The sequence below is a fragment of the Propithecus coquereli genome, unplaced genomic scaffold (assembly GCF_000956105.1).
Source record: "Propithecus coquereli isolate 6110/MARCELLA unplaced genomic scaffold, Pcoq_1.0 Scaffold372, whole genome shotgun sequence".
Taxonomy (NCBI): domain Eukaryota; kingdom Metazoa; phylum Chordata; class Mammalia; order Primates; family Indriidae; genus Propithecus; species Propithecus coquereli.
This window is the reverse complement of record NW_012149419.1, coordinates 2,394,154-2,418,104: the sequence shown is the minus strand read 5'-3', so window position 1 is coordinate 2,418,104 and position 23,951 is coordinate 2,394,154. Positions and strand designations below refer to the sequence as shown.

General features: G+C 53.9%; 1 protein-coding gene across 3 annotated transcripts in view; it reads right to left on the bottom strand.

Moving 5' to 3' along the window:
* ACSBG1 (acyl-CoA synthetase bubblegum family member 1) overlaps positions 1 to 23,951 on the bottom strand; it is a 37,630-nt gene that overhangs the window by 11,278 nt on the left and 2,401 nt on the right. For 2 of the 3 annotated variants that reach the window (XM_012651883.1, XM_012651885.1), the window contains exons 3-7: positions 22,976 to 23,080; positions 21,869 to 21,969; positions 9,968 to 10,188; positions 9,416 to 9,504; positions 8,990 to 9,110 (exon numbers count right to left, since the gene is read on the bottom strand). In XM_012651883.1, coding sequence (XP_012507337.1) covers positions 8,990 to 9,110; positions 9,416 to 9,504; positions 9,968 to 10,188; positions 21,869 to 21,969; positions 22,976 to 23,080 — 637 coding nt within the window. The remainder of the gene's footprint in view (positions 1 to 8,989; positions 9,111 to 9,415; positions 9,505 to 9,967; positions 10,189 to 21,868; positions 21,970 to 22,975; positions 23,081 to 23,951) is intronic. The other variant, XM_012651884.1, reaches the window with a different exon arrangement.

Genomic DNA, 23,951 nt, shown 5'->3' with positions numbered 1-23,951 from the left:
AGAAAGGGAATAAAGGTAAGAAGAAAGGGATGGAAGCAAAAATTCTTTGAGTATATCAGGTAATTTTGATGTTGCAATCACGGATATGTTATAATCATTTGAAAAAGAGAAAAAAGATTTTTTAAAACTTGAAAGAAGTCTGAAAGAAATAAAGTAGACTTTATACCATGTTGGTGTTGCATAAACATACAAAGAATTACATCAGAGGATTTTATAACGGTGCACTTTGAGTCTTCTTTCTCAGTGACGTATACTCGAGGGGCAGAGGGAATTCCAAACTTCACTCAGTAGTCTTATCGTTAGGCCTAATACTGACACTACTATTTTAAAGTTACTTGATGTGTATTACAAGATTAGGTTAATATTACTAGGAACTAAGATTTTAAGGTAAGGTAAAAGAAATTCAAGGAGAAATCAAACGAATCAAAGAAAGTAAGCTAAAGCCCCACAATGTATCATTTGAATCAGAAATGTCAGGGTGATTTTTGTTAAAGCACGTATTGCTGAGACTTCTCGTCCTGGCCACAAGGAAGTAACTCTCGTCTTCCCACTGTAAATAGGAGGAGATGGACAAAACATGTAAGACAATCGATTTCGGATACTGGACTGAAGACAGCCCAGGACTGTCATTCCTGAGAGCTGAGCCTCTGAGAGCCCAGGTTTCTTCCCACAGGCAATTCCTGGGGCCTGGGGTGGGGGGCGGGGGGGGAGAGAGAGAATACAGAGTCGCTTGTCTCACTGAGTTGAGGTGACAAAGATCAGAGTTACGGAAATTGAGGTGGTAGAATTTATGGGACAGAACACTAGAGAGGAGAGACCTGTGCAGACAAATAGAGGAAGAGTTCTGGAAGTCCTAGGGCCCCTGCTGAGTCTGGGCTGAATATCCATCTGCACATGCACGGGGTGGAACTCCAGGAAGCTGCAGGAAGATCAAGGACTGGGGCTGGAAGTCAAACAAGGGCTCCTACAGGAATTGCTCCTGTGTCCTTCAGCCAGCCTGGGGGCACCTCAGTAGGTGTTAAGGAGAGACCAGAAGGGCCAAGACTTAGCAGTGGGGCTAAATTAGCCATAGAGCAAAGACTATTCAGACATGTCCCAAAAGCCTTAAACACAAGCCTCAAAATGAAGTTCAGAGAGGAAAAAAAAAAAACTGGAAAAAAATTACCTGTGGGATAATATCAAGAATATGAGCTGGGTGCAGTGGCATACCCCTGTAATCCCAGCTACTCGGGAGGTTGAGGTAGGAGGGTCATTTGAGCCCAGGAGTCCGAGACCAGCCTGGACAACATGGCGAGACTCTTGTCTCAAAAAAAAAGAAAAGAAAAGAAAAAGAAAGAAACCTAACATATATATAATTGGCTTAAAAATTGAAAAGAATGCCTGAAATTTTTCTAAATTTAAATTGGTGGACTAAAATTATAAATCCACAAATTCAAGAATCTCAGTAAAATTCTAAGGAGGATAAACACAAAGAAAACCACCCCAAGACACAACAGAACCAAATTGCTGAAAAGCAGTGAAAAAGAAAAAAACCTTAAAAGCAGCCAGAGAAACAAGATACACTCTGTGGGGAGGAACAAAGATGAGAAATCATAGATTTCTTGTGAGAAACTATGCACATGGAAAACATCGGAATGGAATCTTTGAAGTGCTGAAAGAAAAAAAACAAACCCTATGAAGCCAGAATTCTAAACCAGCTGAAATATGTTTTAAAAAATGAACACAAAAATAAACACTTTTTCAGACAAAGAGGAGCTAAGAGAATGTGTTACCATCAGACCTGTACTACAAAAAATGTTGAATAAAGTTCTTAAGGCAGAAAGAAGATGATACCAGATAAAAACTTGGATCTTGCTGGGCGTGGTGGTTCACGCCTGTAATCCTAGCACCCTGGGAGGCCGAGGCAGGAGGATCGCTTCAGGCCAGGAGTTCAAGACCAGTTTCAGCAATATAGCAAGAACCCATCTCTACAAAAAATAGAAAAATTGGCTGGGCATAGTGGTACATGCCTGTAGTCCAAGCTGAGGGACTACTGAGCCTCTCAAGTAGCTGAGACTACAGGCATGTGCCGCCATGCCCAGCTAATTTATTTTTTATTTTTTCAGGAGGTTGAGGCAGGAGCATTGCCTGAGCCCAGCAGGTCGATGCTGTAATGAGCTATGAACTTGCCACTGCACTCCAGCCTGGGTAACAGAATTAGACCCTGTCTCTAAAAACAAACAAACAGGCCAGGTACGGTGGCTCATTCCTGTAATCCCAGCACTTTGGAAGGCCCAGGAGGGAGAATCACTTGAGGCTAAGACTTCAAGATCAGCCTAAGCAACATATCGAGACCCCCATCTCTACAAAAGATAAAAATAAATAAATAAATAATCTGGGCATGGTGGTGCACACCTGTAGTCTCAGCTACCTGGGAGGCTGAGGCAAGAGGATTGCTTGAGCCCAGGAGTTCAAGGTTGTACTGAGCTATGATCACCCCACTGCACTTCAGCCTGGGCAACAGAGTGAGATCCTGTCTCTAAAAAATAAAAATAATAACAAACAAAACAAAATAAAAAATTTGCATCTGCATAAAAGAAGGTTAGAGTGCTAGAGTGTTAGAAATGGCAAAAATGTGGGTAAATATGAAAGGCATTCTTTCCTTCTTTTAAAATTTCTTTGAAAGATACTTGACTGTTTAAAACAAGAATAATAACAAAGTACCATGGGGTTTATAACCTCTATAGAAGTAAAATGGACAACAATAGCACAAAGGATGCAAGGGGAGTGGACACGTACTGCTGTATGGCTCCACATTACATGTGCAGTGGTCTAATATTTGAGAGAGATTGTGATAAGTTAAAGATGCAAACAGTAAAGTCTAAGGCGAACACTGATACAGTAACAAAGGACAGCTAATAAGCCTGTGGAGATCAAACACAATATCAAAACAAAACAAAACAAAACTCAACCCAAAAGAAGTCAAGAAGGAAAGAAAGGAATAAAGAACAGATGGGACAAATCAGAAACAAATAGAGTCAAATGGTGGATTTATAGACAGTTTTGTCAGATTGGATAAAAGAGCAAGACCCAGATATATGCTGTCTATAAGAAACTCACTGTAAAGACACAGGTTAAAAGCAAGAAAATACAAAAATATATATATGCAAACATTACTCATAAGAAATCTGGAGTGGCTATGTTAATTTGAGGCAAAGTAGACTTGGAGCAATGACTATTACTAGGAATAAGGAGGGACATTTCTTAATGACAAAGGATCAATTCATCAAGAGAACACAGTAATCTAAATGTGTATATGCTTAATAACAGGGATCCAAAATATATGAAGCAAAAACTGATAGAACTGAAAGAAAAAAATAGGTAAGTCCACCATAGTAATTGGAGATTTTAACACTCCTTTTTCTCAGTATTTGATAGAACAAGTAAACAGAAAATCAGTAGGGATGGAGAAGATTTAAACAACTTTATAACATTACCAACAAACTTGACATAATTAATGTTTATAAGACATTCTGCCCAACAACTGCAGAATATACTTTCTTTCAAATATACATGGAACATTCACTGAAATTGACTGTTATTCTATCACACCTGCTCTGTACAAACAGGTACCAAAGAGCCCCAGATAATGAGGGAAAGGTCTTCCTTTGGAGAAGAATTCTAGCCAATGAATTATAAAATCAACATTTTTCCACCCCTCAAAAAATAACTAATTCAGACAAAGATCATCAATGGATGTTAAAACCATTAGGAGAAAGGTCGATGTGAAACTTCTCAATGGAGGAGCAGGTGATCACCACCTGAATCCACTGATGACTACCATCATCACAGAGAGTGGGTACCACCTGCTATCACGAGCCTCTTACAGCAGTGCACTATGAAGTACACAGGATCACTTACGAAGCGTTCATGCCCAAAAAGATTTAATCTGAAATGCATCAAGCCTTTAGATCTAACAGGAAATACAGAGTTTAGAGGAACAAGTAAGTTCAACGACAGCAGGAGAAAACAGACAAATTCAGAATGAAACAACTTATTCAAGACAGCTGACCCAGTTTCTGCATAGTGTCTGTGGCCGAGTTCTCACACTTGAATGTGTGTCAGAATCACCAGAGGGCCTGTTAAACACTGGGTGCTGGGCGCCACACTCTGAGTTTCTGATTCAGTAGCACTGGGGTGGGGCCTGAGAATTTGCATATCTGACAAGTTCCCAGGTGATACTAATTCAGGAACCACGCTGTTCTATGGCAGGGCTTTGTTCTGAATTAGAAGACACTTAAGAGACACTAGTCACATGAAACATGTGGGCCTGGTTTAGATCTTGATTCAAACAAACCAACCATACAATGACATTGTGGCCATAGAGATAGAGAGGAGAGTGGTGGTTGCCAGGAAGGAATGAGGAGTTATTGGTTAATGAATACAGAGTTTCAGCTACGCAAGACAAAAAGAGCTCTGGAGATGGACGGTGGTGATGGCGGCACAACAGTGCGAATGCACTTAACACCACCGTGCACTGAAAAACAGTTACGTGGCTGGCTCAGTGGCTCACGCCTATAACCCTAGCACTCTGGGAAGCCAAGGCAGGATTGCTTGAGGCCAGGAGTTTGAGACCGTTCTGAGCAAGAGTGAGACCTCATCTCTACAAAAAAAAAAAAAAAATACAAAAAATTAGCCTGGCATTGTGGTCCCAGCTACTTAGGAGGCTGAGGCAGGAGGATTGCTTGAGCCCAGGAGTTGGATTGCTGTGAGCTATGATGACACCACTGAACAGACAACAAAGCGAGACTCTGTCTCAAAAAAAAAGAGAGTGGGTCAAAACTCCCATGCTGATCAGTAGTGGGATCGTGCCTGTGAATAGCCGCTGCACTCCAGCCTGGGCAACATAGTGAGACCCTGTCTCAAAAAAAAAGAAAGAAAAGGTTAAATGGTAAATTTATGTTACATGTATTTTGCCACAATTAAAAAATTGGAAAAATGACATTGTGTGTGTACTAAATGATATGAAAGAATTCTTTTACTTGTTCTAGGTATGACAAAGTTACAGGGATTATTTGAGAAAGATTTCACATGTTTTAGAGATGCACATTGAAGTATTCAGGGAATGAAATGACATGATGTCAGAGATTTACCTTCAAATACTTCAGCAAAAAAGTGAATACCAGAAGCAAGTGCGATGAAAACACATTGATAATTATTGAAACTGATGACAGATATATGGGGATCCTATTTTTGTTTGTTTTGAAAACTTTCATAATACAAATTTTATTTAAAATGGTAACCTAGGGTGATCATTTCCTAACTCTGGGCCTCAGTTTCTTTAGCTGCAAAATGAGGATAGGGGTGACATTTGGATTAGATCAACAGCCTATGCAGGGACCTCCCCAAGGGTCCTGGCAAAATCTCCTGGGGGGCTTTTAAGTTCTCCAGCCCTCCCCAGCCTGGATTCTGACATGAGCAAGAATGTCGGGAACTGTCCGACTCCCTCAGGGGAGGCTGAGGAGAAGGGCTAACTACTGGGAACTGGGCAGCCCAGGCCCCTGCCAGCTCAGCTGTCATGAAAATCTCAGCCTGTCAGGCCGGGCGCGGTGGCTCACGCCTGTAATCCTAGCTCTCTGGGAGGCCGAGGCGGGCGGATCGTTTGAGCTCAGGAGTTTGAGACCAGCCTGAGCAAGAGCGAGACCCCGTCTCTACTAAAAATAGAAAAGAAATTAATCGGCCAACTAAAAATATATAGAAAAAATTAGCCGGGCATGGTGGCACATGCCCATAGTCCCAGCTACTCGGGAGGCTCAGGCAGGAGGATCGCTTGAGCCCAGGAGTTTGAGGTTGCTGTGAGCTAGGCTGACGCCATGGCACTCACTCTAGCCCAGGCAAAAGAGTGAGACTCTGTCTCAAAAAAAAAAAAAAGAAAAAAATCTCAGCCTGTCGAGGCCTCAGGATGAAGCCGGCCTGGGGAACCTGCATCAACTCTTGGCTGGGCTTAGGGAGCAGGGCTCAGGAACAGGCCCAATGACCCATTTGCCTCTGAGGCCATTGGGGTCTGTTAAGCCTCCAGACCTGAGTAAATCAGGGCCACACCAAGTGCTAGGGTGCCTGGGCAGGCCAGTAGCGGGACATCCCTACTGAGGCCAGCGGGGACGGGGAGGAGGAGCAACTGAGGACAGCTCAGGCCCGCCTTGGTCTCCCCGAGCAATTCATTTTAGGCAGCATAAGCTGCACCCGTGTGTCCTCCCGCAGTCTCAAGCATTTGTCCGAGCCGGACAGGATGGAGACGTTCAGAAGGAGAGATCCTGAACATGCAGGGCTCGAAGGAGGTGAGACAGAAGAGGACCCCGCAAGAAGGCGAGATAAGCCCCTTGGCGGTAAAGTGAGCCCATTTGATACGCCCTTCACGGTAGAACAGAGTGGGCCCAAGTGCCTGTGAAAAAGAGGGCTTTCCAAGTAACCCTAAAACAGCATAAAAGGGGTACACTCACAAGGATTAGAGAAACCCTCCAAGGAGTCTGGAACCCGTGTCTGAAACCAGCCAGCCAAGCGCAAAATGCAAACTGCAGCCCCTTGTTCAAATCTTTGTAAGAATTTCAAGACGTGACAGCAGAGCAATAAACTAAGCCCGTGCCCTGTGTGAAGGGAAGCACGGGCCGTGCCCCACAAAGCCAGCCCTGCCTGAGGGGTACTGACCCGTCCCCCGGCCCAGACTCTGGGGGGGCTTAGGGGCCTCCCTCCACCCCCCTCCCACAGTGGTTCTGGGCTCCGAGGGCCGCAAGGAGCTGGGCACAGCCGTCCATTCCCTTCCTGGCCGCGCAGGGTACCCCGGCCCCTCCCCAGGGAGGAGGCACGTGCGTGGCTCAGCTGCTGTCCCGGGGCCTTCAGAGCAGGCCCTGGCACTTCGCAAGCTCTCTCCAAATGACGCCCAGAGAGAGATGCGGCCCGCTCGGTCTCTTGCAAATGTTCTCAGGGTTCCCCGTGAGAGCCTGCAGCACAGAGGGTCTCAGCTTGAGTCTCTCTGCTGCCCTTGCGTGGGATGGGGCCTGAGTAAGCCACACTCCACCGCTCCGGCCGGGGCTTTCTTGCTGAAGAATGGGGCAATAGGGACCGTCCCTCAGGCTGCCGAGAGACACAGGCACGTGCAGTTAGCACCCAGACTAGCATCTGCACGCTGCTATTGCCACTAGGCCGTGCAGCCGCCTCCTGGGACCCTCCTTGTCCCCTGTGGGTCTGTTTCTTCACGTCAGGTGGAGATGGGAAGGTATCGGGGCAGTGCCTTTGCCAGTCCCGGCAAGCTCCACAAGTTCCCTCAGTTTGACAGAGAACCTCTTTCTTTCTCCTCTTGCAAGTCAAGACTTTAACAATATAACAGTTTAAAAGCATTTATGTGGTGCCGCTATGGGATGAATTTTGTCCCCCAAAAAACATATGCCAAAGTCCTAACCCCAGTACCTCAGAACGTGACCTTACGTGAAGATAGGTCTTTACAGAGGTAATCAAGTTAAAATGAAGTCATTAGGGTAGGCCCTAATCCGATATGCCCAGTGTCCTTATAAAAAGGGAAAATTGCTCAGAGACATGCTAGAGAAGACAGCGTGAAGACGCACGGTGAGAACATTGTGTGAAGATGAAGGCAGGGATCTGGGTGACGCGTCCACAGGCCAAGGAACATAAAGATTGCTGCCAACCGCCAGAGCCAGGCAGCAGGTGGCGCTTTGTCACAGCAGCCTTGGCAAACTGACACAAGTGCCACCAGGGGCCAGGCACTGGGCCAAGAATTACCCTCATAACAGCCCCTGGAGGTGGCCACTGTTGTCGTCACCATCCTGCTCCAGGCCACTCCGCGAGCTCTGGCAGCCCCGCCCCAGAGCCTGCGTGTTCGACCACCGCCCTGCACCATTCGCAGGTTAGACCCTGTCGAGAGACCTTTGTGCCTCTGGCCTGGGCCGCTCTGAGGTCTTCCCAGGGTTTCTTTTCATTTTACCATGAGCCGGAAGTCCTTGGCCTGGGCTGCTCACGGTGTCACTTACTCTGATTTGGGGACACCTCCAAGAGATTCTGCCTCAGTGGTCTGGGCTACAGCCTGGGCCTGCCCCAGGGAGTTTGATGTGGCCCTGTTGGGATCCACTGGCCCAAGCTTGCTTTTATCTTTCAGTCTAAAGGAGACTTCTCCACTAGAGAGAGGAGACGCCTGCTCTGGCCCCTGGGGGCATCCAGGTCCCACAGTCCTGGAAGACTGGAGACCACTTGTCCCGCCCTCAAGCACAGAGAGGAGGCTGAGGCCAGGTGGCATCTTTGGAGGCACAGGCGGGCCGGCAGGCCAGTCCAGAGGGCCTCCTTTGGGATGCAGGGAGCCTCGGAGGACCTTGCAAGCTGTTGGGTGCAGCCGGGACAGAGAGGTGTCCCCAGGCTGCCACACCCCAGCATGGGGCACGTGGGGACAGAGCCAGTCGGCGGGGGGGCCCCTAAGGAATCAGGAGGCATCGTCAGTGCTCCAGAAAGGCCCAACTGACTCGAGAGGCACTTCCGAGCTCCTGCTCCGTGACCACTGCCTCCGCCCTGGCTCGGCCTCACCCTATGGCAGCCTCAATGCCCGCCCCGCGCTAGGACTTGAGTGTGCGAGGTGCCAGGGCGCTGAGCCACCCCCGCACTCCTCCACCAGCAGAGGACCCAGCCCCCAAGCTCCTGCTCCCCTTCAGGGGCGATCCCGTCCTAAAGAGAAAGCCGTGGGAGGCAGCAGGTTGGACAGGAGTCCTAGTTCCGGGCCCTCTCACCCATTTCCTAGTGACCGCATGCCCTTCTCCTCTCAACTGCCCGACTTGTCAAACGGGCAGGAACTGTCGCCCTGCCTTGCTCGATGTGTGCGTGGGGCCAGGGGTAGCTGTTGAGCATGACAGGAGACGCCGCACGGGAGGGCAGGAAGGGCCTGTGTAGGCTGGGGTGGAGGTCCGTGACGGCACCCCCTCTGACCCCGTGCCTGCCACCCCTTTCCCCAAACCTTCAGGATCTTCTCCAGCTGCTTCTGCGTGTCGACCACGATGATGTTGGCGCGGCAGTCATGGGAGATGTACTGGCAGGCCTCGGGGGAGCTGGTTGTGTAAATGCCGGTGACGATGCCACTGCAGGAGATGCCGGAGGACTTGCGCTAGGGCAGGTGCAGAGGGGCCACCCCTCGCCCCACCCCCAGCCCTGCATCCCCAGCCCCAGAGAGCTCCCACGGCCCAGACAGGCAGGGCTCACACGCCAGCCATCTCAGCACAGCGGCCCTGGCAGAGAGGGGCAAAGACAGGTCTGAGGGAAGGCCCCAGGAAAGAGGTGGGACGCTGGGCAGCGGGGGGAGCTCTAAAACGAGAATATCGACCCTCTCCTACTCTCTGTCCTCCACCAGCCCACTGGGGCTCCCGTCCCCAGCCCAGCCACTCACCCTGCAAACACCGTGCCCACTGCCGAGAAGAACCACTCCGGGGCGTTGAAGCCGAGGATGGCCACGCTGTGGGCCCGCTCCAGGCCGAGCTCCAGGCCAGAGGCAGACGGGCCAGGTCAGCCGGGCAGGGAAAGGGCCTCTCAGGCCCCAGGTGCCCCCTCCAGGTTGCAGGGGACCTCCCCCACCTCCCAGGGCCCACCCAGAGAGTCCCCTGGGGCGTCGGTGGCTCAGTAGCCCTGGCTGCCCCTCCAGGACCTTCCCAGGGAGCCCGGCCCTGCAGCCCAGCGCACTGGGTCCCCCGACCCACCTTGAGCGTGACAGCAAATGAAAGCTTGTGTCAAGTGCTTGGCACGTGGTGAGGGTTCAGTAAATACAAAATCCTCAGTACGGGGCCCAGCACACAGTGTTGGCTAAGTGAGCGGGCGTGGCATTCACAGCTATTGTGTCCAAGGGCCTTGCCCAGAGGGGGCTGGGGGAGCAGGCCTGCAAGGGCCCCGGAGCTGGAAGGGGGGTCTGGGGAGGGGAAGGCCATGTCTGGCAGGGGCCCCTCACCTTCAGGAAGCCCTTGGCGGCCCTACGGGCAAGCAGGTAGTACTGGGAGTAGGAGATGTGCTCCCACTTTTCCTGGCGCTTGAAGCCCAGAGCCCTGAGGTCCCCGTACTTGTCCAGGGCCTCGTAGAACATCCGGTGCACAGTGTAGGGAAGCTGCGGGCAGCTGAGGTCCATCCGCAGGCGCACCCGCCCGTCCGCCCGAGTCGTCCACAGCACCTCCTCTGCAGGGGGAGACCACGGCTTGCATCATGCCAGCCTGGGGCTGTCCCTAGGGGATCCCAGTACTGCCCCGGGCAGAGCTCCCAGCCCTGCAGGTGCTGACAACGCCTTGGGCACTGGGCCATGGGGCTGACGGCAAGGCAGAAACTGGGGTAGGCTGGGAGGCTGCCTGGAGGAGGAGGTCTGACTCAGCCTCGAAGGATGAGCAAAGCTTAGGAATGCAGCAAGGAAGAGGGGAGGGAAGAGCTGGAGAAGTCCAGGAGGGCCTAGAGATGCTGAAGCCCCTGGACCTGGTTCTGCTTTTATCCCAGCTGGGATTTGCCTCTCGAGCTTAGGCAGTGGAGCCCGGTCAGATCTCCAGGTGCCTTCGTGGGTCCCATCCTTCCCCTGCCTGCTGTGAATGGATGGGGACAGACCCACCTGAACAGAAGGTCAAAGCATCAAAGACAGTAACCCTCCCAAGGAGCTGGAGGAGACCGAACACCAGCAGACCCTGATCTCCAGCCTGAAAAGTCTCCAGTCCCAAGAAATACCGTCGCAGTGGACTTTGCTTTTCCTCCCTCACACGAGCATCCCAGCTGGTCTTCGCAGCACGGGCCGGAACAGGGCAGCTGCAGCTCACCGAGCTTCAGGCGTTTTCCCAAGGCCACACGTCGGGAAGTACAGAGTTGGATTTGAACTCAAGTGTGCCTGATGCCACAGCTCATGCTTGGGACACTTTAAGGCTTACTCTGTGTGTAGTGGGTAGGGACAGAGACTTGCCACTTAGTGTGCGGGACTTGGGGTAAGCCACCAACACTGAGTCTGTTTCCTCAGGGAAAGATGAGGATTCAGCTCTCAGGGTGGAGATGAGGATCAAAAGAAATGGTGTATATGAAAGAGCCCTGGCATATAGTTGGTGCTCAATAAATGCATACTTTCCTTCCTTCTCCCCTTTCCAAGTTCTCCAAATTGTTTGCAAAGGAAGTTTGGAAGGGTGGTCTGGACCCTTTGGGCATCCTGGGGCCTCCTTTCCCTGGGCCAAGGGTGGTCATCCTAAGATATGACCGCAGGAAGGGGCTGGCAGGGAGCAGGGGAGTGAGGCTGGCCAGGACAAGTGGGGCTGCACTGCCACCTGCTGGCCAGACCCTCCTCTTCTGTGGTCCTGTCTGGTCCTTTCCTGAAACCGGCAGGTGAACTAGATGGCCTTATTCCTCCCCTTCGACACTCTCAGATTGCACAAGGACTCTGAGGTTGGCAGAGAGGGGTGAAGATCTTGGGGCTGGGACAGGAGAGCCCCTTCTTTTCCCTGTGGAGGGCCAGGGGTGGGGGACGAGAGCACGTACCCAGGCCCAAACAGGAGAAGGGAAGATATGAGGCAGCGGACATGACAGCCTTTGGGAAGTGCAGGCTGGGGCAGGAGAGGGTGCCAGAGAGGTCTTATGTATTGGTGGAGGCCAAGACCATGCTGGCTGGCACCCACTCGCCCCCCCAGGACGGATGCCCCTGCCACCAGCCAGGCTGGAGCCCCGTGCTCTCGGGTGGAGCCGTGAGCCAAGGGCTGCCGAGCCCCACTCCATTCACTCCTCACACTTCTCCAAGCCCTGTCCCCATATCCCAGGACCCCAGCCTGACTCACGCCACCGATCCACCTCTTCAGAGCTTTCAACCCCTGCATTTCGCTAAAGTCCATACCCAGAGCAGAAAGTCAAGCACACCTGCGTCCCAAACCTCAATTATGTCACTGCCTGCTGAGTGACCTGACAAGTCATTCTCCTCTCAGCTGCATTCTAATCACCTGCAAGCGTGAGGGGTCAGCGAGGACGCAGGGACAGTGGGGATACAGTGCTGGTGGGGAAGTGAGAAGGTACAGCCACATTGGAAAACAGTTGAGCAGTTTCCTAAAGCATTAAATGTGACTTTACCACACAACACAACAACGCCGCGCTCCGGTATTTCCCCAAGAGAAATGATAGATGTCCCCACAAAGACTGGAAGACTTGTACATGGATGTTCTTAGCGGCATTTATAACAGTCAAAAACCGGAAATAAGCCAACTGTCCATCGACTGGCGAATGAAAACCAAATTGTGGTCTATCCGTGTGATGCAATACCGTTCCTCTCCTGTATACAGGGAACAAGGGCTGACACAGGCTACGACACGGGTGAAACTCAAAACATTCCGTGACAGCAGCCGGATGCAAAAGACCACAGGTCATGTGATTCCATCTATAGGAAGTATCCAGAAAAGTCAGAAAAGATAGCACGCAGGCTAGTAGCTGCCTGGGGCAGGTAGTGGGAGTAGAGCGTGCCCACAAAATGGACACAAGGGATCTTTTGGGGTGACAGAAACATTCTACGATTGGATTGTGGTGATGTTTGTGCAACTCCATAAATTTGCTAAAAATCACTGAACTGTGCACTCAAAATGGTAAATTCAGTGGCATATAAATTATACCTCAATAAAGCTGCTTTAAAAAAAATGGAAGGAAGAACGCTGGCCTCCAGAAGTGTCGCAAGGACCCTGTGTGGTGGCCCGGGGGGCAAGCCCCAGGCTGAGCAGACAGCCTGCTCAGGGTTGCTAGTTCTCTTTCCGCCCGCAAAGATCCCCCAGGGCCTGCACCAGAAAAGGTGGTGTCTCCCCTGGGCACTTCTGGAAGCTCCTGCCTATCTGCAGTCAGCCCTTCTCCCAGGTTGCCAAAAAGACCAGAGGTGAGTCTTGTGTGATCTGTTGGCACAGCTTCCCTCAAGCCAAAAGTTTTAACTGAAACATTTATAATCTCTTTTTTAATGATGAAAATATGCACACTTGTGCTAAGAAATAGGCAACAGTTTAGAAGTCTATGCTATAAACAGTGATAGGCCCTCCTTATACAAATATACGTACAGGGAGTTAGGTTTTATTTTGTTGTTGCTGCTGTTGCTTTAAAAAAAAAACGGGGCAGGGGGGAGAGATCATATTATTAATATTAGTCTATTAATCAAGGGTAGCAAATGCCAAATGCCGATGGGACCAGGTGGATGATGTATCAGGATCATAATAAATAATGTATAATAATAAATTAATGAAGTGCCCCAGGATTTGCAAGTGAAACCCAGCGATACAGTCTTTTCCACAGGGAAATAGGGTCCCTGGCGTCTTCCTTGAGACACGTGGTGCTTGGAGTCCACCCTTCGTTTCTCTGCTTTTGATGGAGACAGGCAGCAGTGCAATATTTTTCTATTATAAGAAAAGCTACAAAGTTCACAGGTCTATTGCATGACACAGTGACTATAGTTAATGACAATGTACTGTATTCCTGAAAATCACCAAGAGTAGAGTTTGTGTTCTCACCACAAAAAAATGGCATGCGAAGTCGTGCGTATGTGAATTAGCTGTCTACATATTTCAAAACAACACGTTGTACACAATAAATACATACAATTTTAATTTGTCAATTAAAAAATTAATTCAAAAAAAAGAAAAGTGTGCTTGCTTCGGCAGCACATATACTAAAATTGGAACGATACAGAGAAGATTAGCATAGCCAAAAGAAAAAAAAAAAGCAAAGCTATAATACGAGGGCAGTGATAATTGCACGGGCTCTGGCCTCAGCGTCAGGGAGGCCGCAGGGAATGGCGGGGTCTGGGGTGGGCGAGAGCGTCTTCATCCAAACGGTGGCTGCTCCCACCTCTAGGGCTAGTGCCCACTAGGAACAGAAACCAAGCGCTACCAGAAATCTGGGTGTCTACGTTTAGAAAAGTATTACGTGGACCAAATCAAACACGGCCGTTAGCCCAGGCATGCACCTTTAATTTGTGTGGCATTAACAGGTCTCTCTCACCGTGCGTGCGTGTCGCGTGACTGCGCAACGCTCCACGGTCTGCTCGTATCAGAGTTCACTCGACCACTTCCCTGCTGAAAGACACCCTGGTGATTTCCAGCCTGAATTCAGCCCTCGTCCTAGGCTTTCCAAGAGATAGATTTCTAGAATTAGGTTTACTGGATCAAAAGAAAAAAGTGTTTAAAGCCTGATGGACATTTTGGACAGAGTTCCTCAACTAGTTTCTCCTTTCCCATTAACCATGTGGTTCTGCCTTTTTCCCGCTTTTTCGCTCAGGTGCCTATTCCTTTTGTCACCTCACAGCCTTCCTGGAAGGAGGAGAGAACGAACGGGAAGAGAAGGACAGTTGGGAGGTCTGCAAAGCCAGTCTCCTCCCGGCCCCGCTGGAAGGGGCTGAGACTGACAGGGACGAGAGACCTGGCCCTGGAGGACCCTATGCCCTTTGGGAAGGGTGGCGAGGTCCACTGGCCAGCCACAGCCGGCCCTCTCCCTCCACAGCAGGACCGTCCACCAGCCAGGAGAGAAGAGCCTGGCGGGAGGGGGCCCCGATCACCTGCCTGCGGAGCACCCGCCACGCACCAGCGGGACCACGTGCCGTCCATTCTTTGCCCGTCGCCTCCTAGCTAAAGCTCCAAGACCCAGGGAGGCTGAATGAGTGCTGGGCTGGCAGAGCTGGGCAGCAGAAGGAGGATCGAAACCCTCACAGCCCGATGCCCAAGTCCACGCTGCTCCCACCGGGCATGTGGCCTCTCGAAGTGGGCTTCAAGGCAGGCCTGGGCACCACGTCTCCTCTGGGAAAGGACCATCATGCCCCCTTCCTAAGTCCTGTGCTGGGGCTCAGGCTGGGTGACCTTGGGCAGCCATGACCTCCAGCCACTGCCTTTTCTCACATTGCTGAGGCTCCCGGGGTGGCCTTTCTAAACCCAGATTTGACCTGCTTAGGAGCCTCCGACAGCTCTCACTGACCACAGGGTAACATCTACGCCGTGACTTCTAAGGCAGGCACTCCTCAGAGGGGCTCACTTACCTTTCCCAGCCTCAACCTTCCTTGCGGCCAACCAGAGCTGTTCCCAGTTTCCCTCGGTTTCCTGCCTCGGTGCCTTTGCCCGTGCTGTGACTGCCTGGAATGCCCTTCCCGCCGTCACACACCCACAATCCGCCGCACTTCAAGGCCCTCGTAGCACCTCCGCACTGAAGACTTCCGTGCCCGAGCCCAGCTGAGGGTTGGGTCATGGTCAGGGCTGCCTCTCCACTAGACTGGGGGCTCCTGAAGCAGCAGCCCAGCCCAGAACAGAGGCCACTGGGCCTTTGGGGAAGAACGAGTTGGCCTCCGTCCCATCCCAACCCCAGGAGGGCTGGACTAGGTGACTGTGTGTCTAGGGTGCCCAGGCCTTCGTCTCTCCCCACCTCATCCTTGTCCCCAGGATGGCCTGATGACAAGGCAGGACACATTGCTGCTCAAGTGCAGAGTGAGATGGGCCCACAGAGCAGGTGCTGCCCAAGTGGGGCCTGTCAGGCTGCACCCCCACCCTACATCCCTAAGAGCCCCAGGCGGGGCCCAGCGAGGCCCTGCCCTGCTCAGGGTCCTCCCAGCCACGGGCCCAGTGCCAAGCCCACTCCTGGATGGAGAGTGGAGAGAAGACGGCCCATCTCCCCGCCCAAGTGCCACTCCTGCCCACCCTCCTCACGCGTGCAATCCCGCCCTGCGCTGCGTGCGCACTTTCCAGACAGACCTCGCGTGTCGAAGGGCTTACAAAAGGAGTATCCTTTGACCCATCAATCACACTTTTAGGAAGTTACTCATGGGAAACAAACACATACGGCAAGAATGTGTAGACAGATATGTTTAGAGCGCCTTTTCTATTAGCAAAGTCACTGGAAGCAACCCAGATGTCCAACAGGGGACTGGTCAAGTTCACTGTGGTACAGCTGTATCATGGATTCCTGTGCAGCCATTAAAATGTCTAATGTCGTGAGGAAGTGCTTACAGAGTAACAGCGAGTGAAAGAGGGAGCAAACAAAAGAGCATATAGAAATGCACAGAGATGACATCACTGCGCTCTAGCTGGGATGACAGAGCGAGACTCTGTCTTAAAAAAAAAATGCACAGACAAAACTGAAAAGATCTACATCAACATATTATTAAAAGACTTAGCACATTGTGGGCACTCAAGACATCACTCTCTACCCTGTCTAGCTAGGAAGCCGAGTGTCCTCGTTAGAAGCTTCTGAGCTTCTGGTGTAAGCATTGAGCTTGAGGCAAGCGTTTGCCGGAGGAAGACACCGGTGAAGCCTGGGATGCCCGCAGCGGCAGCAGGAAGACTGGCAGACCCCAGCCTGACAGGTAACCTGGGGCGGGGGCGGGGAGTTCCCACACACGGCATATCAGAGGGAGAGGGTGCTTTTACAGAGGAGGAAACTGAGTCCCAGAGGGGCAGGATGGCCAAGGTCATAGCAAGTTAGGGGCAAAGTTGGGACAAGACTTCAGTTGGTCCTGGCAGCTACCTTGCATCCAGTAGCTGGCTGGCGGCGGGGAGTGCGCTGCTCAGTGAACGGGGTGCAGGCTTGAGGGTCTTTTCCCTCAGGGGTGGTGTTGAGGTGGAGGAGAGTGGTGCCTGAGTCCCCTGACTCTGCCACATGGCGGGCTGCTAGCAGCCAAGCAGGAGGGAGGGATGTGAGCGGGGCCCAGGTCTGCCTGGCACCTCTCGGCCAGCCTCTCTGTGGACGGTCCCCCGCGGGTAGGGGCCACTTATGAAGTCAGGTTGCACTCCCAGTCCTTCGAGTAGTCCCCATGCCCCACTGCAGAGCTCAGCAGAGGCACAACCTTCAGTCTCTCCCATATCCAAAGTAAGATCACTGCTGCCATGACAGCCAAGAACATGGCCAGGACCCAGTGATGGTTCCCATCACCCAGCAAGGCAACCAGATCCCAACCCAAGATGACTCCAAGAGGCAACCAGACCAGATCTACGCAGTGGAGACCCAGCTAGCAGCAGCCTGTAGCCAACATCCAGCAACCCCAGCACGCAGCCCTCCAAGAGCCCCGTCAGCTGAGCGCCGGGGTCTGGGGCGGGCTTTCCCAAGGCCCAGCTTGCACTTCCTGCCACCTCCCTCTCCCTCTGCTGTCCTCTCTGTGGCCTCTCCTCTTGGCCCGACCCTGGCCTGTGACTGATCAATCGCCCCTTGTGCTGCGGGGGCCGGGCAGGCAGGGAGCTGTGTTCTCTGGGGTTCTGGAATAAAGGCACTGGAACAGCAGAGGAAGCCATTTAATTAGCTGGGAAGGACAAAAACAAGCACAGAGAGTGTGAAGACGGGGGTGTTTTCTGTAGCCTGTGGGAAAGGCCGCAGGGAAGAAGCGTATTATGCAGCTGGAGGGCCACGCTGGCCCTGAGGAACGGGTGGTCCTCAGGTCTGGGACGGATCTCTCTCCAAGACATTCCCTCGGGGCCCGGGCCCGCAGCCCTCCTCCGTCGTCTGCTCCACACAGGAGCGCGTGCTGAGGGCCAGCCCCATGCCAGTCTCTCTGAGGGCACAGAAGAGGGAGAGGCCAACTCGGCCTCAGACAGCAGTGAGAGGTAAGGACAAGGCCTGGGACAGAACAGACTTGTACCTTGGCCAGGTGGGGCAGAGCATACCTGCCAAGGCGCTGGCGATTCCCGCTCCTCTGTGCCTGAGGGAAGGGGCCCTGCGGCTGCTAGCCACTCCCCAGCCTTCCCGCTGATGGTCAAGAGCTCTGAGTTCTGGCCACTACAGCAGAGTGACTCTGGGCAGACCCCTGCCCTCCCCTGGCCTCAGTTCCCTATCTGATTTGCAATCGGGATGGACAAGATGGTCTCTATAAGCTCCCACGGTCGTTAAAATAATGACCGGCTTTTCTGTCCTGCCCCAAGGATTTCACTCGTCCAGGCCTGAAGCTCTGGGGTGAGGGAGCCGAGGCGGGCTCTGCCTGCCCGTGGTGGGTGCTCGGGACACACACAGGAGACCCCGCGCTGGGTCTCCACCCTTGGCTGAGACTTCGGGTCTGGGAAAGGACAGGGCATCCTACCCCACAGCCCCAGGGCCGCCATGCCCCCCACAGCAGGGCCCCGAGAGGAGACAGCAGGTGGGGACCGCCAGGCAAAGTCTGAAGAGTGGGTGTCTAGGCAGGGGTGGCGAGTGCCTCCACCCCGGTGGAAAAGATTTCTCTAGGGACTCCCAGAGGCGCCCTTGTTTTGGCTGGCCGGGCGCGATCGCCGCCTGTTCCCATTTCATCGACGAGGCGCCATCTACACTCTTTTTTCTCACCCTCGAAGCCTTTCCTACCTTCCCCCAGCCCTACCAGGGACCGAAGTGACAGCAGGTCCCCTTGGGCCTCTTCCAGCCCCCGGGCTCAGGCTGTGAGCTCCCTGAGGACCAGGGCGTATCCAGCCCCTTTCTCACACCCTAGCTCGCGGCTCCGGCCTGGAGGACCCCCATGTCCTTGGACCATTTGGCAAGGGTGGGAGCGAGGGACGGAGGAGGCCCAGCAGATCCTTCGACCCACGAAGGGCCTCTCTGGGCTGGAGACAGCGGGGCTGAGCACCCCGCTTCCCCGTCTTCAGTGAAAACCTCCCGAGGGTGTGGCAGTTTCCTGGAGAAAGTGGGGTGACCAGCCCCGGCCAGCACCTCCACCGGCTCCAACCCTGGCAGCTGCCCTCCCCTCCTCTGTGGCCTTAGTGCTGCCCTTCTCCAGCTGGGGTTCATGCTCAGTCTAGAAAGGCCTAGAAAGAAATGTGTCTCCCAGGCCCAGCACAAGGCTGCCTTTGTGTGGTTGTCAGATTCCAGCAGCTCAACGGCCAGACTTGGTGGGGCTGTTCCCGGGAGTACAGCCATCTGGGCAGCTCGGAGCCCTCCGGCTTCCTGGGAGCTTGAGGAGAGCCAGGAGCCTCCGAGGGCTCCAGGGTGAACCCTGACTCCTGTACGCAAGACTTGAAATGCTCCTCAGAGGGGCTGTCAGCTCAACAGTTAGTGGAGGGCAAGCAGGGCCTGGCCAGGCCTGGAGGGAACCAGACTGTGCACGATGCCTTCTAGGTCCCAAAGAGGCAGTGTGGCCAGCTAAGAGTTCCACCTCTTACTAGCTGTGTGACTCTGAGAAAATCACTAAACCTCTCTGAGCTCCATTTCCTCTATCAAATGGTAATGATAAATATGGCTTCTCCACTGCCACTATGAAGATAAAGTGAGGGAATACAAGAAAGTTCCTTGGCACAGGGCCTTGCACATGGTGGATGTTCAGTAAGTTTGCTCTTCTTATTAAGCGGGCAGCTGTGTGGAGAAGGAGGCCTTTAAGCCTCTCACAATCCCACAGATCCCCTCCCCAAGAGTCTTTGGCATGGGCAGTTGCCCCTTCTCGATCTTAGGGAAAGGGCGGCTTCCAGACCCCTCCTAACCTATGACGGCCCTGGTCTCCTCCCTCGTGCTGAGTCTAGGGCCCAGGCCCCGGAGCTTCCGGGCAGCCAAGAAGATAAAGGAGCCTGAGCCCCGGCTCGAGGCCCGGCACACAGAGGACACGTAGTCCACAGCTCCGTTCCAGAGCCTCCCCTCCACCCCCGGGGACAGCAGGGGTGCACCAGCCAAGCCCGTGAGAGCCAGTGAAGCCTGCTCAACGCTGCCCTGGCCAGCATTTAGGGGACCTGTGCCCTGGTGCCTGCAGTTAGCCGTGGTGTCAAGAGGCCCCTCCCAGACTGTCCCTTCCTCCCCGTCAGCAGCCTTAGAGGCCGAGCTCCCAAGGGCAGATCATCCAGCCCAGACCCAGGCCCAGAGGGAGCTTGCAGCTCTGAGGGCACCTAGAGGTCCCCTCCTCCAGGAAGCCCACCCTGATCCCTGGTTCCCGACAGCACGTCTTGCTTCCTCAGCCTGCCCATGCCCTTTACCAAGGGCCTGTCTGCCTCAGACTGGGGGTTCTCTGAGGGCAGGAAAGAAGACTTGTCCATCCCAGTATCCCCAACAGCCCAGCACACAGGATGGAGGGGCCTGGTGCACGCCCAGCCTGGCTGTCCCTGGCAGCTTCCCAACGTCCCAATAAACTAGACCGTGATGGCCTTGCCATCTGCACTGCAGTTGCCTGCCCAGTCCCTGCCCTCCATTAAATCCAGCGCCCCCCTTGCCTCCTCCTGGCCCCTGGCTGCTCAGATGGCCTCCTCCAGCCCCCTCTGATGCGACCCTCTCTGGGAGCCCCTACCCTGCTTGTTTAAAACCCGCCCATTCTGTGTGGCCCGCTGCCACACAGGGCCAGATGACCGCCACCCAGATTAAGCAGTTGAGGCCCACAGGGCTGGGGATGGCTTGGTCCTCCAGGGGGATGCCAGGGAGCTTCCCCCACATTGGCCCTCCTCCTGCCCCCTGAACCATAGGAACAAGAACGCAGTCGTCAGCGCTCGGGACTTCCGGAGCTTCAGGGCTTCGCCATGCTCAAGTCCCTGATGTTGACACCGGCTCACAAAATCTGCGGCATCTGGGGCTGAGCAAGCTGGTGGGACTTACCTGAGGGCATGGCAAGTCCGGGAGGCGCCCTGGCTCCTGGGAGGACAGATGTGGGAGGCCACCTAGGCCCGGCCGGCCCCGCCCTGGCCCAGTGCTGTCTCCTTTATGTATGAGGAAGGACATGAGAGGCACGTCCACCCCTGGAACATGCCCCACACACCCCTCAGGCCAGGTCCCTGCCAAGGCCACCCAGAGACACCCAGCCTGGAAGAGGGGCGGCTCGTCCACGGTGAGGACTGGCACTTGCCCTCCAAGGAGCCGGGCGGTCTGGAGACTGCAGTGCCCAGAGCCCCGGCCGGGGTCTCCCCTCGTTACGCTTCTTTAGGCCTCAGTTTCTTAACCAGACACGGCCGCGCCACCCTTTGCTCTGCCTCCTGGCGCCTCACCCTCGACCATGCTGCGACAAGGCAGAGAGCGGGGCCCTGTCCCTGTCCTCCGGCTTCCTTCCCAGGAAACCCCAAGGGAAGAAGACTCAGAACAAAGGCCCAGTGCGGCCCCCTCCCTCCTCCTGTCCCCTAGGCCTGGCCTTGTCACCCTGCTGGTTCAGGAACTCTTGGAAATGGCCTCTTCTGCCCCTTCCTCCCCAGCTGGTCCCACTTCAAATCAACCGCCTACTCTTCAAAACCCGTAAGCCCTAACCAGGAGGAAAACAGGCAGACCCAGATAGAAGGCCTTCCTGCCAAACATACGACCGGTTCGAACGCCACCATCCAACACTCACCTCGCCCTCCCCAGACGCCCGGGGAGCGGGGCGGTCCTGGGGACGGCGGCCTGCCCACCCTGAAGAGGGGCCTGCAGCTGGGAGAAGTCACCACGGGGAAGCCCAGCAACCCAGGGAAGGGCTTAGCCCATGAGAGACGACCCAGGCCAGCCACAACAGCGTATGGTCCCAAGGACAGCACGGACCTCAGTCTCCGGAGAACTACGGTTTCCTTTTTGTTTTGTAACTTCGGTTGTTGCTACAATGTTGTGCAGCCAATAAAAGTGAACGAAAGCTGCATTATTATTATTATCATTGTGATGACTCCTCAGAGTCAATGATAACTCTGCCTTCTTTAAGGCACAATTATCTGAAGGTGAAGGTCACAAAAGAGCAGCCCCGAATGAGGTCATAGCTGGCTCCCTGTCCCTGGCCTCTCTCCTTCCCAACCCTCTTGAAGAAGGAAGCTCCCCTCATTGCCTTCCTTCATGCCTGGCCCCGACGGTGGCCACGGTGGCCATGAGGGAAGGAGCTTGGCAGGTTCCCTGAGAGTGTGTGGACCAGCAGGAGCTCCGCCCGTCCCGCCCCCAGGCCCTGGGCTCTGCGCCCCTCCGCATACCAGCACAGAGCCGCTCCCAGCTCCGGCAGCCCCCGCCCAGCAGCGCCCAGCTGGCTCACCTGGAGAATGCAGCCGGGCATCCTGTGCCTTCTCTGGGGCCGAGAGCTCGAGAGCACGGCTTAGGGACTCTTTGGAGAGTGTCTGCCCGTCAGTCAGGGAGCTGGCGGGGACCAGAGAAAACATTCATTAGAACATGGCTCTGACTCAGCACGCCCCTCAGCACTCCAGGTGGTGCTGCCATCTCGGCCTCCTGCAGACTCTGGGGGCCTTCCCCGGGGGGGGCCCAGCAGAAGTCAAGGGGACAAGACTTCAGCGGTTGCAGGGGCTGACCCTGCCCCCACCCCAGCTTCTCGCTGTAGGTTCCGAGGGCTCAGTAAAAAGAGAAATCAAGTCCTGCTGCGCTCTAATTTGCTGTGTGACTCCGAGCAAGTTCATGCCTCTCTCTGGGTCTCAGCGTCCCATCGGGACAAGAAAGGGGTTGGGGTCTGGCATGGGAGGATTCTGGTACCACCCTGTAGAGAGCAGGCTTTCGCGACTGGGAGGAGCCCCCACTCCTCACCCCTCACCCACCAGTCCTCAGCTGTGCTTAGAAACTCAGGAGGGGGCTATGGATATTCCTAGGGCTCTCAGGTGTCCTGAGCAGGCCCCCAGATGAGGGCCTCCCCTCTTCCATGGTAGCTGTGGGGTGCACCCCATGGAGAGAACAGGCATGGGAGCAAGGAGACACGGGGCTCAGTGCCATCTACCTTCAGCCCTGGCTCAGACCTCCCTTGCTTCCCAGGCGTGGCAACCCTGGATAAAGGGTCTCCTCTTCCGGCCAGCCCAGGGATTACTGGGCTCCCATTATCATCTCAGCCTGACTGTCTCTCAGCACGATTTTTCCTCAGGGTTCACCTGGCCAGACCTCAACTTCCTGGGTCACTGAGCAGATGGGTTTCCATACACACCTCAGGACAGCACAGGGCTGCAGGTTTACACAACCCAGGGACACCTTTCACAATCATCGTCTATATAAACAGAGCCCACTGGAGTGGTTCAGTGTGCAACCTGTGCAGCTAGTCATGGCAGCCCTGAGGGTATGACCTTGGATCCGGGGAGTCCTGTCTGCCTCTCCGGGTGGGGTTAGCCCCATCCCTGCCCAGGCCCCAGGAAGTTGAGCCAGTTACCTGCTTCTCACACTCAGCCTTACTTCTTGCCGCCACCGCAGGTTCCGAACAAAACTAAGTTTGCAAACACACCTAGGCCCCCTTGGCGGCAGTCTGCTTAATAACCTGAGACGGGTTTTAAAGCAAAAGACATGAGGAGGTTACGAAGGGAGGGGGAGGAGGGGAAGGGGGACGAGTGGGGAACTGAGCTGGCCCCCTCTTGGGAACTTTGTAAGCAAGCCCCAGGGCATGGGGCTAGAGTAGCCCTTCTGTCGCTATGGCGACTCACTCCAGGGAGGTTGCAAGGGGACTAGAAGGATGACACAGCATGGTTCTCGGGTGAGGCCTGCTGTCCCAGGCAGAGGGAAACACAGGTTCCTGGACGCTGTGAAACTTGTCCTGCCGACTTGGGGTCATGAGCCACAGCCGCTATTTTCTTCGGTTGTCAGGTAGAAGCTGCCTCCGCTTTGGGGCAAAGAAGACTGTAACGTTACCGGTTGGCCCTGAGCTCCGGGCTCAGGCAACGAGAGAGCGAGCCGGGCTCAGGGTCAGCCACCCCACGCTAGGCAAGGCCACATTGGCCGCAATCTCCTGTCATCTTAACCACTTCCTCACAAACAAATCTGTTTTAAATCCCTACCATCACAAGTATAGGCAGCATTTCTCCCCACCAGTAAAATTTGTGGAAACTGGTCCTGGTTTTAAAATAGCTAAACAAAGACTAAATGAAAACACAGCCGCCTAAGGAAGCCGAGCGCCAAGAGTGCTCATGCGTTACTCGCGGTGACTTCTTGCCGCTGTCAGTGTGCCGGCTGCTAGCAGCTCAGCTCCCTACTACTTTGCCATTTCTTTCCGTGGTGGAATAGAAAACAAAACATCGGAGCTTGTTAGAATTATAGGGCAAATCAGAGATGCTCCAAAGTGGAACCCACCACGTTGCGCTCAGAGAAAGGTGCCTGAGGTTTGGAGAGCAAACCCTACCCTGCTTTGACTCCTG